This window comes from Homalodisca vitripennis, chromosome 1 (genome assembly GCF_021130785.1).
Source record: "Homalodisca vitripennis isolate AUS2020 chromosome 1, UT_GWSS_2.1, whole genome shotgun sequence".
Lineage (NCBI taxonomy): Eukaryota > Metazoa > Arthropoda > Insecta > Hemiptera > Cicadellidae > Homalodisca > Homalodisca vitripennis.
The window spans coordinates 112,343,681-112,359,759 of NC_060207.1; the positions used below are offsets into that span (position 1 = coordinate 112,343,681).

The following is a 16,079-nucleotide window of genomic DNA, read 5'->3' on the forward strand; positions in this document are numbered from 1 at the left end:
AAGAGAAGCCTACTGCACACGCCACCTGTTGCATTCATAAAACGTGGGCCATGCCGTGTCTGCAATGTCAGGACAGAAAAGACAGGCCGAGCTGGCGACTTTGTCCACCTTGAACAAATAGGCCCAAAAATAACTGTGGCTCGAAAGAAATTGGATTATGAAGTAATTGACCTCATCATTCCACCCATGGTCGGATGTCCGCGATGAGTCTGAAAGTCCAATGTCCTCTCGACTCGGCTTCCCAATTGCTCTGCCAGTGGTCGCACTCTTTAGCAGCAGTATCTCTGTCCACCTTGGTCCTGCGGCAGTAGATCGCCTGTGTCTCCATCGCAAGATGGTAGATGGGAAAGACCAGCGATCACCATCACTGTTGGCTCAGAAACTGTCGGTAAGCTGATGCGACCCGCAGGGCTCCTTGGCGCTATACTCAGGAGAGTCAGTTTAGGTAAACGTGTTTCTCCAAGACGTGGACCCAGTTCTCAGCTCTATACAGGACAGATTGAACTGATGACATCAACAAGTGGCATTTTCTAGGAAGTGGGCCTCCGACATTGGGTAAGAGCCTGTCCAGGGCTGCAACAGCCTTGGCGGCAGTGCGCTGCACCTGCGCGCCAAAAAAAACTTGCTGTCAATTATCTCCTCGAGGTCTCCAGTTGGATGGTGCCCATTTCTAGGGGGAACACAGTGGGAATTCTCCTCTTTGTAAGGAGCACTATCTCTGTCTTGCTGATCACCAGAGGCAGACCATGAGACTGCAACCACTCATTTAAAATACTTTACATAAGATGGTTTTTCTTTTGTGTGTGTTTATTATTGTATTTCTGGATTTTATTGTTAAATTCTAAAAACTAAAACTGCTAACATACTCAACACGTTTTATTATCCAAACCGCAGAATTCCTGAGAATGAAAATGTCAAAGTCCCTTTTTAACTCAAACCAAAAGAAACATTTTCAATGAACAATATATGTGTTAACAGAAAATACAGTTGTATCTAGTTAAAATTAAAATTGTGGTTAAAAAAAGAAATATTCATTACAAATCTTTTTATAGCTATTATCAAAAAATGCTCAGTATCTCAAAAGCACTCAAAGTGGAATTGCACCGCTTTCATTCCAACCAGCCCAATATACTAAAACTGCAAAATATTGTCTGGCACTTTCCAATATACATAGTAATAAAATAGCTGGTACTTTTTTAATATGTTAAGTAAATAAATGGCTGCCACTCAAATGATTAACAAACCATACCATTGTAATGATTTACATATACTGACTTCCTAGTAACAATAATTTAATTTGACTTATTTAATGTTTGAAGAATTTAATTATTTTTATAAATTTCCTTGTTACTGTCTAGACTATTCTTACTTGTCTTATGTCAACCTTAACTATAACTGTTTGTTTCCAACTGTTTGTTTCCTATTTAATATATTATTGTGTATTGTCATTACTGTGTTTGCTGCATATCCCTGGCTGGGAACTATTAAAACTCGTAATTTTATATAATGGTAAACACTTACCATAAATAGGACAATACGACAAGGATTAGGTATAAAAGAAAAGAATATTCCTTGGATTTTGTAAGAAATTTAATGATTTGGTCATTTTTACCAACCTTAATTTGCACAAATTGTCTTGTACTGATGATTTATGGTTATACATAAATTATTAATCTGTTTTAAATCTGACGAACAATTATTATAGAATATTGCTACAGACTGGGAGCATGACATAGAATAAGGCAACTAAATCAAACCAATAGGAGTTATTGACTTTCTACTATTTTTTTGTTATGTGGATTCATCAATCACACTCCCAGGATTCAGGTTATTGGATACAAGATTCAGACATTGTCAAAGGAATGGAAGAAAACTCCATATTATGTTAGTTGTCTTTCATTTAAAAAAATGTAAAATTATTTAACTTCTTTATTTTAAATGAAATCACAAAATAATTTTTCAAAATAAATGTTTATATTTGAGTTAGTTCCAACAAATTATCCTACTATTAAACATACTTAAAATATTAATTGGTTTTAGTTTAAAAGAACATAAGATATGTAATATGCACGTTCCACTTCGTTAAAAAAGTGTCACCAGTGTACTATGAAAATTAAATAACTCAAGATGCATGTATTAAATAAATATGCTTTAATGTCTTAGGTGATAAAGTAAAATATATCAACATTAAATCGAGTTCAACTTTTTGAAATTCTCCAGTCATAAAATTATTATCATTGCTAAGTTACAAATTCATTAGTTAAGAATAAAATACTATAATATATTATATCAAGCATAGTAAACACTTGAAACGTGAATAACAAACCTCAACACAAACACATAACGGCAGATTGAGATCTTTAACTTGATACATACATGAGATACGACACACATAACCTACACTACCTGGCTAACGTAACATTCTATATACTTTGTAAATTAAAAATAATGCTTCTCACTAAAATTGTACACTAAAAATATTATTGCAAAATGTAGCGTAACACTTTAAAACTTGACTTGATTCTATCATGGATTGACTTGACATCAAAACTAATGGTATTCCTATTTTAAAAAATTACCACAAATCTTTGAAATACTGTTATGAACAAGAAAGTTCAATAAAACTTAAACTTTCTTAGGCAAATCGGCTCATTTTACAATATGACATCAGTAGAGTAATAATAACGTAATTATCTGTTAACAAGTTTTTGGGTACATGTTTGGATGGCTTTTGAAATTTGTTGATGTTTTAAATGTACAAAGACTACACGTAAAATGTTTTTAAATACTTCAATAACTTAACAATATTGTACTTCTTAAAATTTAAAAGAAACTGTAAAATTGTCTTCAAACGTGAATTAGATTGTAAAAAATCACTTTAAATCTGAATTTAAGTAGCTAATATTTTATATATAATTAAAGCTTAAGAAACAAAATCCAAACACGTTAACACAAATTACTTAAAATAATTAATCAATTCAGGATTTCAACATCCGTGTTATAATATATAACAGCTCTCTTTTTTCAGATATGTACAGGTTTTGTAACAGTACGAATGAAAACAGATATTGTACGAATAAGCAATGTTATCATGCACGAATATATACACAAAGTATCTCCCTAAATGAACACTTTTTTTCAGGTTTTCTTGTAAGTACCTTACAAACCCATTTTGCAATTTTTTTCGCAATTGCCAAGAATATTTTTGTATTTTTTTGTTGTTTTTTACCCATTTTCTGAGCATTGTAAAGTAACATAACATGCCTGAGACAACTATTGTTTTGAACATGACCTTTACCGACTTGATTCGTAAATAACTGAGCTTAGCATTTTCAAACAATATTTTATAATAATGAACTAATCATTCTTTAATTGTAAAACTTTAAATTTGATAAGAAGGGAGAAAAAATTTTCTAGCATTAAATTGGAAACTATTTTAATCTAAGAAAAGAATGTAATGGAAATAATGCAAAGAATTTGTAAATCTTTTTAGAAATAAAGGTAACAAATCCTTTCACTTTTGAGATTTTAGGAATACCCCCTCACTTAGGGATATAAATAAATAAGATTGGGAATATATTTAAATAAAGACTATTCCCAATGAAACTTTTAATACATTCAACAATTTATAAATAAAATACATAAGGCTCCAAAAAGCTTGTTCAATAGCTACTCAGAATGAAATTTATCCAAAAACGTGTGCAAGATACGGTAATTGTAACAATGAGGGACAAGTCGGTAAAGACGCAAGGCACTCTAAGGGTGAGGGTGACCAACTTCAGTACGCTGTTCTATTCTATTGCACTTGTGACAGCTGACTAAATCCAATCCACACTGGACCTTCACTTGAATATTTTACAAATTTCTTTAAAATGAGATCTTCTTATTCTTAAAAAAACCCATGCAAAACAATTACGGACAAAATCTAGTGTTTGGAACTATCTTAGATTATTTTTTTATAAACTGAAACCCTCCTCAGTAATATATACTCATAATAATGTGTTTAGACAATTATCTTTTGTTAAAATATAGTAGTTTCAAAACTATTGTTATGAAAGTATTACAATTCCATAATAGTGACTACTTACTTAATTTATTGTATGAATTAATGATTTGATAAATATATAAGAATAATATCAAGGATTTACCTTTCATTTATTACTTTTAAATTCTGGGCATAAAAAATAAAGTTTATAGGATGAGGCCTAATTCTAACTAAAGCTTAATACATTTAAATGTGTTTTAAAGGTTTTGTATCATGAAGAACAACATTATGTTAAATTAATGAGTATACACAGTCATATATCGTAATGCTATGTAATAAAAGCTTTTAACACTATCCAAACAAAAATTATGAAGATTGCAAATAAAACAAACAAGGTCCAATGTAGATTATGGCAAATCTTTACTAAATAAATATTACTCTGTAATTCAACCTAAAAATACTTTTACAATTTCTGTATACTTATGGTGGAGGCATTATTCCCCTATCTCAGTTATGAAGACAGATGGAATATACAATCATGTTCAATTTTAATTTCTTACAAGGTTAACAAATTGTGAGTAATTATTATTGGTATTTGTATATATTTATTTTTTAACACATTTTTTAAATAACAGAACTCATGATTTAGTATATTACATATTTTGAGAATAGACACATAATGAAAGAAACTATTTCCATATAGTAGTGAATCTTAAATTGTTGATGGAAAGATTTTAAACAATGGATATTTCATGCACATATGTATAAACTGAACTAGAATTTATGCCAAATGCTGGATTTTCAACAGATATTACAACATTAAATGACTACTTAAAAACCTATCATTGTGTAAACTACAGGATTTGTTTGGAATTCTATAAAAAATTATTAAGAGAATATTAAAGACCATCTGTCCTCGTTCACAAAGAGAGTCGGGAATAATGAAAGCAAACACTTGCGATTGGCACCAATTCGTTATACTGGACAGCCCTGAATCAACTAAAAAAATGCCCTAAGGTGCTCAGAAATGGCAATATGTCCCCGCCAAGACTAGACACGTGGCGGTGAGCCATCGTCATACTTGACAGCTGTCCTGTGAGAGGTGGAGCGTCACCGAGGCTATGTGCTGGTTCGACATCACCTACAACAGTTGATAGGTTAAATAACCAATTAAAAAACATCACAAAACAATACACAGGGTAGAAATAATATGGCAACATAACAAATGATTATTTTACCATTCTTGATAATGGGAATTAAATTAACATCTTAAGGTAATGAACATTAGGATCACAGATATTTTTTTCAAATAATATTTTATTTGCTACTTCTCCCAAAATAGAAAGCAAGTTCTCATGTTTTAAAATGGTAAACCTCTTGTGACAAATGGAAAACTGAAAAAACCCAAGCCGTTGAAAAAGAATTTTGATTGGCTTTTATATAAAATTTCAACCTAATTGAGAAATTTGGTCTACTTCTGTTTTAAACCCATATCAGTCCAAATAATAAAATGAAAAATGAACACTCTGTGTATGAGGACTGAATATACTGCTGTGACCATATGGCTACATTAGGCTATTATCAAAGGTTAGAATCATATCACAGTACATTTTAAGTGCTCTCATTAAAAAAACTACGGACTTTGACTGTATTATTCCTCCAAACTGGCTAAAATATTTCAAGTATTACTGCTTGATTTTTATAGAACAAACATTTGAGATATTTTATAAAATATGTAAATATGTAAAAGTTTTGTTTGAATATACTTTTAGTGTTTTAGTGTTCGAACGAAGGACTTAATTTAAAATTGTAATTAATCAAGTATTTTAAATTAGACTTAAATCAGTTGTTAGTAGTCAATACACAAGTAATTGGGAGTTTCTAAAGTGCTTAGAGTACATCTTTATTGAAACACACAGAGCTATGTGGTACTATGGTGTACAAACAAAACTAGTACAAATAGTAGATCAAAATATATCTTATAGTTTTCATTCAAACAAACTTAGGTTTTAAAAGAAACAGCTCAGTTTTTCTTATTAGCTTGCAGGTGAAAGGTCGTCAGCTGGTCCTCAAAGAGTTAATAAACCTGTAGCCACTACTCCCATAGATTTCAATCACACCCAACACTCCCTCACTAGAGCCCTAGTTGCAACCCTGAATAGTCACATGTTCCAGGTCCTCCACTCAAGTCAAGAAGTACATGCTTCCCCGATCATGTACATTAACCCTTCGTACGCTGTAAGCGGAATATTCCGCCGAGTAAATCTAACTCGAAACGTTCTAAGCGGAATAGATTGCAGAATCCCCTGACAACGCAATATATTTACGTTATTTCTACAAATTGCCACCAGAATGCTTGAGAGTGAATATTTGTTGTTCTGATATGACGCAATGTGAAGCGTGACTCATCAAAACAGCTGGGACCAATCACAACGGAAGCTTTTGTTTGTTTTTGTCAGTCCACGCCATCGCCAGTGATCAAGCTTTACGCTCTAAGGGGAAATACTCGTGCGTGACAGTCAGCTGCCGGCGGCCGCTATGTACTGTTGTTTATTGTTTATAACCTGCTATACTGCTTTAGCTGTCTATTGTGCGAGGTTATCCATATCGATAATGTGATAAACTATGTATCTATGTAAAACATGTGAGACCAAGCCTGCCCTCCACCCAGATGAGTGTTTTGAGATTTACCACACACAAGTCCAATATTAGGGTGCCTTTTTTATTTTTGTACCATTTTGTGTTCTTTATATATTCTATATTTGACATGGATTTGTTCCCTTCATTATCTACTAATTGTGTATAAATAATATGAATTACTGTTGTGCTAACTTTTGCTACTTTCAGAAACATTTATTGGACTTTATATACTGCGTGTATATTTATATGTATATGTACTCATATGTAAATAAAATAAAAGAAATACAAAAACTATCATGTGTTTTGATCAGTTGCAAGAATAATAAACCTAAAAAATATATAACTTAAAAAAAAATAAAAAAATAACTATTTTTTTTATTAAGCATTAGAGCAATTTTATATAACTTGCTTTCAGCGTACGAAGGGTTAATATGCGAATTAATTTCCAGCCTCAAAACTAGATATACCAGCCAAACCCAAGACTTTTATCCTGAAACTTTTCTTTAATTCATTCTACAAAGACCACTCTACTCTGACCTTTAATTATCTACCAGCTTCAAAACTACACAAAAAAGAGCTGCACTTTTTCCTTACTCTTTCTTTTACATTGAAAATAAAAATTTTACCTTACTGTAAGATCCACTTTCAGCCACCTACCATCTATAGCAACCTGTTACCTTGAACTTGCAGGCACCTGGAACTATAAGCAACCTCCCACCTTAAGCTGTATGCCAGCTCGAATGTGCCTAACATCGATCCTCAACAGCAGAATAATATGCTAAAAATGACCGGTGGTTAATTTGTGGACAGCTATTATTTATGTAAAACAACCATACACAAAATAAATGTAAATAAATAATTTTTCTTCATGTGATCATGTCTTAACCAGCTGTCCTAAAATCGCACAGCATTTGAATGGTTCGTGTTCATGTTATATTAAATGTTATCGCTTTCTAAATTATTACTAATCACATTTTAATGTTATTACTAATATTTGTAATAAATACTTTATTACTGAACTAGCTGTACCCTGCGGCTTCGCACGCTTTTCGTAAGCTTTGCCCGTGTATATGCACTTCTGGTTCAAGTGAATTATATTTCCAGTGCCGATGTTGAGTTTGCCTTGCCACGTGAGAAATGATCAAGAAAATCTGTGTATGTTTATAGCCATCATACACTTACATGTAATTTATTATAAAGTGGTCTAACACTCAAACTTTAAGTTCAATCAGAAATTTATCTTCAAGACAAATATACATCATAACTTCAATAAAGTGTTTGGATTAATATACAGAACTGTCTCGTAATTGCAGTTTTTAGTGTGCAGGCGCTTTGAAAACTTGTATCTTTTGCAGCACTGCCTGATGGCGAATTACATCAATGGGCATAGTATATAAACCTTCTCTGTGGAAAAATACATATACATACAAATTTTCATAATGGTCGGTTAAATAGTTTACGATTCCATAAAGGACAAACACACAAACATTCATTTTTATATATAGACTAGCTGTTTCCCGCGGCTTCGCACGCTTTTCGTAAGTTTTGCCCGCCTATGAGCACTTCTGGTTGAAGTAAATTATATTTCCAATGCCGATGTAGATTTTACCTTGATGTCACGATCAAGAAAATCTGTCAAAAATGTATTGTACATGCATATGTACTTTATTACAAAGTGGTCTACCACTCAAGCTTTAAGTTCAACCAAAAATTTAGTTTAAAGACAATTATACATCATAACTTAGCGCCTTCAAATAGTTTTTCACTGTTTACGTATCTATCTCGTAATTGCAGTTTATAATGTGCAGGCGCTTCGAAAACTTTTCTTTTAAAGTGCCGCCTGGTGGCCACGAGTTACATCAATGGGCATAGCATATAAACCTTCTCCATGGAAAACTACATATACATACAAATTTTCATAATGATCGGTCACATAGTTTACGATTCCATAAAGGACAAACACACAAACATTAATTTTTTATATATATAGATAGTGGTATAAATAAAATATTGTGACTTTTCAAGTTTTCATTATTTTGTAATAAAATACGTTGAACAATATTTGTCTGAGCTTCAGTGAAGTCTACCACTCGAGCTTGAAAAACTTCATTCTGTCTGTCCACACAACATATAGAAAACGAATTGATCTATAGACCTGAATTTGTGAATGAAGCTTTATTTATATTTGAGGAATACTGAGTTAGATGATGGTACATGTTACTCTATGAGATTTGACTCAGTGTTAAGTGGATACTTTTACATTGGTCTTAAAGAAAAAATAAACAAGGATCGCAAGAAGAAAATATCACAATAAATAAATTTTTAAACAAACGTAATAAACCTGTAACAGATTTAAACATGTGACATATTAACGCATGTAGCCTAACTATTCCAACACATACATTATTTTAAAGTGACTTGGTGTGTAGACTTTTATTGTTTAAACACTAATATGAAACCCAATTTAACACGTTCACTACGGGCGGTAACTATGGTTACCACAGAGCCTTTGTTCTGAAATGAGGTCAGTGTGCGGCCAGCACTCGAACTATCACAACGCCATATTTCTCGCTCCTCAGGAGGTAATTTTCCTGCATTTTATGCACTTCGTTTTCACGTTGGACTTTTTCATTATTTTAAAATTTTTTTTTTAGTAGTAAATGATTGTGAAACACAATAGATCTTACCCTGGGACCAAGTGGTGTACAACAACCAAGTTCTAGGCATACAACAGAGCCAGTATTGAGTTCAGACGATGAAGATGACAATATGGACGATATGGAGTACCAGACAGACTTGGAAATTGAGGATCCTGATTATGATACCAATCCACCCCAATGGAGCGCTCACAACCGGATTGGAATGAGAGTTATTCCCTTTACTAGACAGGAAGGGTTTTTAGTTCCTTTGCCAGGATGACAAATCTCCAATTAGTTTTTTCACACTGCTTGTTGATATAGTTTTTTTAGAGGGAATTGTTAAGGCAACCAACCAATACGCACTTGATTATTTTGTGGGCCCCATACTATATCCGGCTCTCGAGTTGGTAAGTGCAAAAACCTATCTATCGAAGAGTTGTTGGTTTTTCTTAATCTTATTTTACACATGGGCATAATACAAACGCCCAGACTATTGGAAAACGAATTGTTTTCTTCTTGTTTCCCAAATTTCATGTCACGAGACCGATTTTTAATTATTTTACATTGCTTGAATTTCGAAAGCCATCCTGATTCATCTAATTACTCATCTAAAGTCCAGTTCCTTACTGATTACTTCAATAACAAAATGAAGTCTATGTACTACCTGCAACAAAACCTGTGTATTGATGAGGACATGGTACTTTGGCGTGGTCGGCTGTATTTCCGTCAATACATAAAAGGAAAATACGGCATAAATACGGGATCAAACTATACATTCTGTGTGATCCCCATGGTTTGATTTTAAAGATCTTTATGTATTGTGGTGTACCTGATGATTATTGTGGCAAGGGACATGCGGCTAACGTTGTACTAAACCTAATGCAAGGAAAACTAAATTGCGGATACAGCCTTTACATGGACAATTATTATAATAGTTTTTCTCTCGCCTCCACTCTTTTGAGAAGAAATATGTACAGCACAGGTATGCTCAGATTGGATAGAAAGTACATTTCAATGGATGTTAAGTCAGCTAAGTTGAAAAAAAGGATAAACCATTGCACGCTACTCTGAAAGTGTATTGGTAGCTAAATGGAGGGATAAAAGAGTAGTATCTTACATATCCACAGAACACACTAATGAAATAGTCACTTCAATCAATCGCAACCAACTTGAGAGGAAAAAGCCTCTGCCAATCGTGAAATATAATCACTATAGGAAGGGAGTTGACCGAAGTAACCAGATGATGGCCTATTATTACATTGAATTTATTTCCATGTTGCAGATGCTCATGATGAACGTGCACTACCTCTTCAACGAAATCCGAATTTATTGTAATGAACGAAAAATGCCTTTGTATGATTTTCATCTAGCAGTTGTTGACCATCTCCTACTGAACCCTCCCGCACCTTCAAGGCCGTTGAAGCGAAGAGTGTTGATCACATCCCTTCCATGATTGAAGAGAAACAAAAACGTGGCAAAAAGTTAAAAAATACAAGATGCAGAGTTTTTAGTGCAAAGGGAATTGTGAAACGAGTGGTATGGCATTGTTTACCACATTCCCAAAATAGTAGAGTGATAATTTTTGTGATGTTTGTTGTATATTTCTATCATATTTCATCTAAAAGTAAGTAAAAAAATATTTAAACAATTTCAGCATATACTGAACTCTATGTAGGAATTTTTAGCAGCGAACGTGTTAAAGAACAAAAATGTGAATGTATTATCTGGCAAGATATGTTGAGACAGTTTCATATGTAGACTTCATATTTTGCACAAAACTTTATTTCTACAAAAATGAGAGTTCTATAATGTCAACCTGTTTTTTGTATGACTGTCTCCTGACAGTAGGACGTCTCAGGAATATAATGAACTATAGATTTGAAATTTAGCAAGCACCTCAGCGAAGCACGTGGTGTGCCCTACTCATAATTTGTTGGTATTGGGATTGAGTAAAAAGGGCTGTGGTATCGGGAATCCTCGATACCTCTGGGTATGTGGTATTTAGGTATCAATCATTGGAATCCCTACGTATTACAAATAAAATAACCTAAACTTTAATGATTGAAAAATACAACTCATTATAAAGTGAAGAAATAGGAACAAAATAACAATAATATAAATGGTGTTCTAATTTCTTTCACCACAATATAAATTAGATAACACCCAAGGCTACGTTGTATACAACAAATTCATATTGATAGTTTTTTATCAGCAGCAGTGTGCTGTCTGCACTAAGAAGAAATATTTCAGCACTCTAAATACAACCAAAATGGCTCATTATGAACTTTTGGAAGCAGAATTAAATTATTCTTTGGAGCATTCTCAAATAAAACAATGGTTTACCTACAGTAATAAGCAATGCTTGAACACTAAAAGGAATTGATAATCATAAATAGTAGATGGTGTTCACCTCAAATATGATGTCCTGAAAACCATAGCAGAAGGTGGAACCGAAGGGGTTGGTGGTGTTGGTGGATGAAGCTCTGTTGAGTACCACGGGTCTGTCAGATGGCTTCACTTGCTCACAGACGCTGTCCCATTTGGTATAGGCAGAGATCTATAACATAAGTATGCCTACAATAATGGATACTTCTGCACTACAGTAAAATATTACTATAATCAATGATGCAATTGTTTATTTTTCTTAAATTCTTTTTAAAATGTAAAATATTTTGTTGGTTAACAAAATTTAACTGAACAATGGAAATGAGAAAGTGATTGTATCAGAAAAACCAGATACTTGTGATTAGATTAGAGGAGAAATCCAAGAGAGCAAATGAGTAAAAACTAGACAAAGATGAAAAATAACAGTTTAGTGAAAAAGCAAGTTAGTTATTAATTCATTCGCATATGCATATTTTTACAGCATGCACCATTGGAAGTGGACTAAATGTAAGGGTTTGGTATATACAATGTAGCATAATATCTTTTACGTTTGTAGCAAATCTTTTACATTAATATATTGCATGTTACTTTTTGTGGATTGCCTGAAAATAAACTTTGATAATACTCAAATATATTTACTCAAATTTTAACTTGTTTGGATTACTTGTAAACTAATTTAGTGTATAAACAGAAAAAACATAAGGAAAGACTTTTTCAGTTAAAAAATTTGTTAGTATTTAATTATTCAATATTTTTTAGATATAACTAAGTGCATATAGATAGATAACACATATTGCTGCATATGTATAGTTTGTTTAAAATGTATTATAAATCTTTTTCAAAAATATTATAATTTTGCAAGCCAGTGACCAAAAAATAGGAATAGACATTATTCTGTTAATAACTTTTTTAGTTTTATTGCTAGGAACTTTAAAAAAATAAAGGTTTTTTAAAGAACTTTAAAAAAGGTTTTATGAGTTTTCTCCAAAAATTCATTGGTTTTTGGTTATTGTATGTAGACAATTTCCATTTTGTTTTGAAAATACCAATCAACTTTCAACAATTTCATTTGTATTGGGCCTGCTAATATCATAAATACACACATTTTTTGTTATTGTATAAGCTATAATTTTGCTCTTTACAGGGTTTTTGATTAAATGCATATTTTTCCAGTTATTCACCAAAAACCGTCTGAAAACTTAATATATATTTGCTTAAAAACCGACAATTTCTCTCGTGAAAAAGTAAAAAAGTATTGACTATATTTTTTAGGAAGAACTGACTTGTACATTCTCTCACATTGTATTTCCTTTTTGTCATCCATTAATATTTTTACAACAAAAACTGATATGTTTGTGGGAAGGTGATACTAATTAATATTCATACAATTTGAAAAGTGAACAAGAAGGCAAGTCAGCAATATATAAAATTAATCATGCAACACTACTTTGATGTTTTCCTATTTTAATAATAACATATGTAAAGTTTGTGTACACACAATTTTTAAAATTTAGGCTTTTGAACAGAATTCTGATTGCAACCATTCATGATTTTCTCACAAATTGTTTCAAATACATTGTTCCTAAAAATTGAACTGTCCAATTAAATGTTTAAAGTTTTAATAATTCAGAAGTTTTATTAATAAATAGGTCTTATTAATCAATCATACAGTTAATTGTTTCTAGTGATTTAAGGCACTAAACAGTTTCTTCCGTTTTAGGTTAAACTTAGCAGTGCCATGAGTAATCACCGTAAACAAACAAGTAAAAGATTGAACCACAGACTAAACCAGGTTTTACATGATCATTTAGATTGTCATTTGACACCCTACACACAATTTTTTTTTAATTTTCAAGATCTCCTTTAACCCTTGTATCATGGAACTGTTCCATGATGAGAACAATGCTACTTTGATCATTTTTGTAGTATTTACTTATCAAGAGAATGTTTCTAAAATATAAACTAAATCAATAAATGATAGTCAAAAATATTCATAAAAATCATTTTAGACCATAAATTTAATACTAAAAGTGTTTTATTGTGTTAAATTTGGCGTAATAATAATCACACTGCACAGACCTTAGATAAAGTTGTTATAGCAACACTTAGTTTTAGGTAAGAATATCTGATTTCAACAGCTGATTGTATTTTACTTTATTCTCTCTCTCTCTCCTCTCTCTCCCTCCTCTCCCTCCCCCCCCTCACTCCCTAACCCTTCCCCCTCCCTCTCCCTCCCTCCCTCTCTCGTATATGTTTGTATATAAATAGGATAAGTGATAATATATTGTTTAGTAATACGATGATGTATGCGGATGACATGCAGCTATATATTCATTGTGACGTTGATAAATTGAATCATACAATTACGAACCTTCTTAATATTGACCTTATGACTGTGTACTTATGGTGTAGAGATCATGGCTTGAACCTAAATATAACAAAATGCAAACCAATTTTAATTGGATCTTCTAGACTACTAAATAATATTTTACACAATAACATAGCTCCGATAACAATTGGCGAGCAGGCTATTAAGCTTGAAAAAGATGTTATTAACTTAGGTCTAAGGCTCAGTGATTCATTGTCTTGGAATAATCAAGTTAATTATGTCACTAAAAGGATATATCAATGTTTATATCAATTTAGACGCTTACGTTTTAGACCTTCTTTGGATGTAAGAAAGCAACTAGTTTCGGCTTTAGTGTTTCCTATAATTGATTACGGTATTGCAGCTTACTGTGATGTTAACAGTGTACTGACGAATCAATTACAAAAAGCTCAGAATGCTTGCATACGTTATATTTATAACTTGAAATACGATGAGCATGTAACACCGTACTATAAACAAATGAAATGGCTAAAAGTACAGGAAAGAAGGGAACTTAGTGTACTAAATTTAGCTTTTAAGATTTTAAAATTTAAAAAACCAGAATATTTATTTGAATGTTACAATGTAATGCACAATGTCCATTTAAGAGCAACCAGATTTGGCGATGAGATGTATCAGTTTCCAATTCACAGGACTGTCACGTACACAAAATCGTTTTTAGTGACGTCAATAAGATTGTTGAATAGTCTGGATAGTAATATAAAGAGAATTGAAAAAGAACACATATTTGCTGGTAAAGTAAAAGATTTATTGTTATTAAGATATGAGAACTAACAAAAAGAAAAATATTTTTTTTTTTAATAATTCCTGAGATATGTAAGATATGCATGTTTAGAAATAGTGATCGATTGTTATCAGTGATATAATTGTCAGCTCAATGTAATTGCAGCAACATCACAGCTTTTGTAATGTAATATTGATATAGTGAATAGATAATCGTGTAATAGTTAAAGTCAAATATTTATCCTCTATGATGTGTATGTATTGTAAGTGAGAAGTATAAGTGTATAATTAGTGATAAAATAATGACAACTGTATTGATTTTTGTATTTTTAGAGTTGTACAGTAGTGTATAACAGCGTGTTGAGATTGGACAAAAAGCCATCTAACTTGTAATATGAAATATATTTAGGCAGTAGTAATATGTGCTGTGTATATTTGTATTTAGCAACAATAGTAAGACAAAACCCGCAACTGTAATGTTTTGTAATATTCTGTATATTTTTCTGCCTGTTCTGGTGTAAGAGTGGACCGTTGGTCCAAACCAGGGCAGGTTAAATAAATAATTTATCAATTTATCTCTCTCTCTCTCTCTCCCTCTCTCTCTCCTCTCTCCCTCTCTCTCTCTCTCTCTCTCTCCCCCTTATAGAGCCGAGGACTTTAACCATTTGTCTACGGAGGAGGACTGTATTTTACTTCATTGATGTCTTTACAAATTGTAAACAGCAAAACAAACATTCTATATACAGGCTGAGTTTATTTATGGTGGTTATTATCACGGCTGGACCTGTTTAAAAATATAAAAGTAAAACATTCAAACTACTTTTTCTGTAAAAATTTTATAAATTTATATGCTACGGTTTATTTATGCATAATTAATAAATACAATACCATTAAAAGCAGTTTTGCATAATATGTGAATAAAATAAGTATGCTTGCAAAATTTTAATGTTTTTAAAAAAGATTTATAATACATTTTAAACAAACTATACATATGCAGCAATATGTGTTATCTATCTATATGCACTCAGTTATATCTAAAAAATATTGAATAATTAAATACTAACAAATTTTTTAACTGAAAAAGTCTCATTGTTTTTTCTGTTTATACACTAAATTAGTTTACAAGTAATCCAAAAAAGTTAAAGTCTGAGTATTGTCAAAGTTTATTTTCTGGCAATCCAAAAAAAAGTAACATGCAATATAATAACGTAAAAGATATTATGCTACATTGTATAAAACAAACCCTTATATTTAGTCCACTTCCAATGGTGCATGATGTAAAACTGTATTTTACTTCATTGATGTCTTTACAAATAGT

The 16,079-nt window shown here is 31.9% G+C and overlaps 1 protein-coding gene across 1 annotated transcript in view; it reads right to left on the reverse strand.

Moving 5' to 3' along the window:
* Positions 1–1,572: 1,572 nt before the first annotated feature.
* Positions 1,573–16,079, reverse strand: part of LOC124369429 (PHAF1 protein CG7083) — a 56,079-nt gene continuing 41,572 nt past the window's right edge. Inside the window, 2 exon segments of the mRNA XM_046827438.1 lie at positions 1,573–5,126; positions 11,675–11,821. Coding sequence (XP_046683394.1) covers positions 5,061–5,126; positions 11,675–11,821 — 213 coding nt within the window. The 3' untranslated portion in view covers positions 1,573–5,060.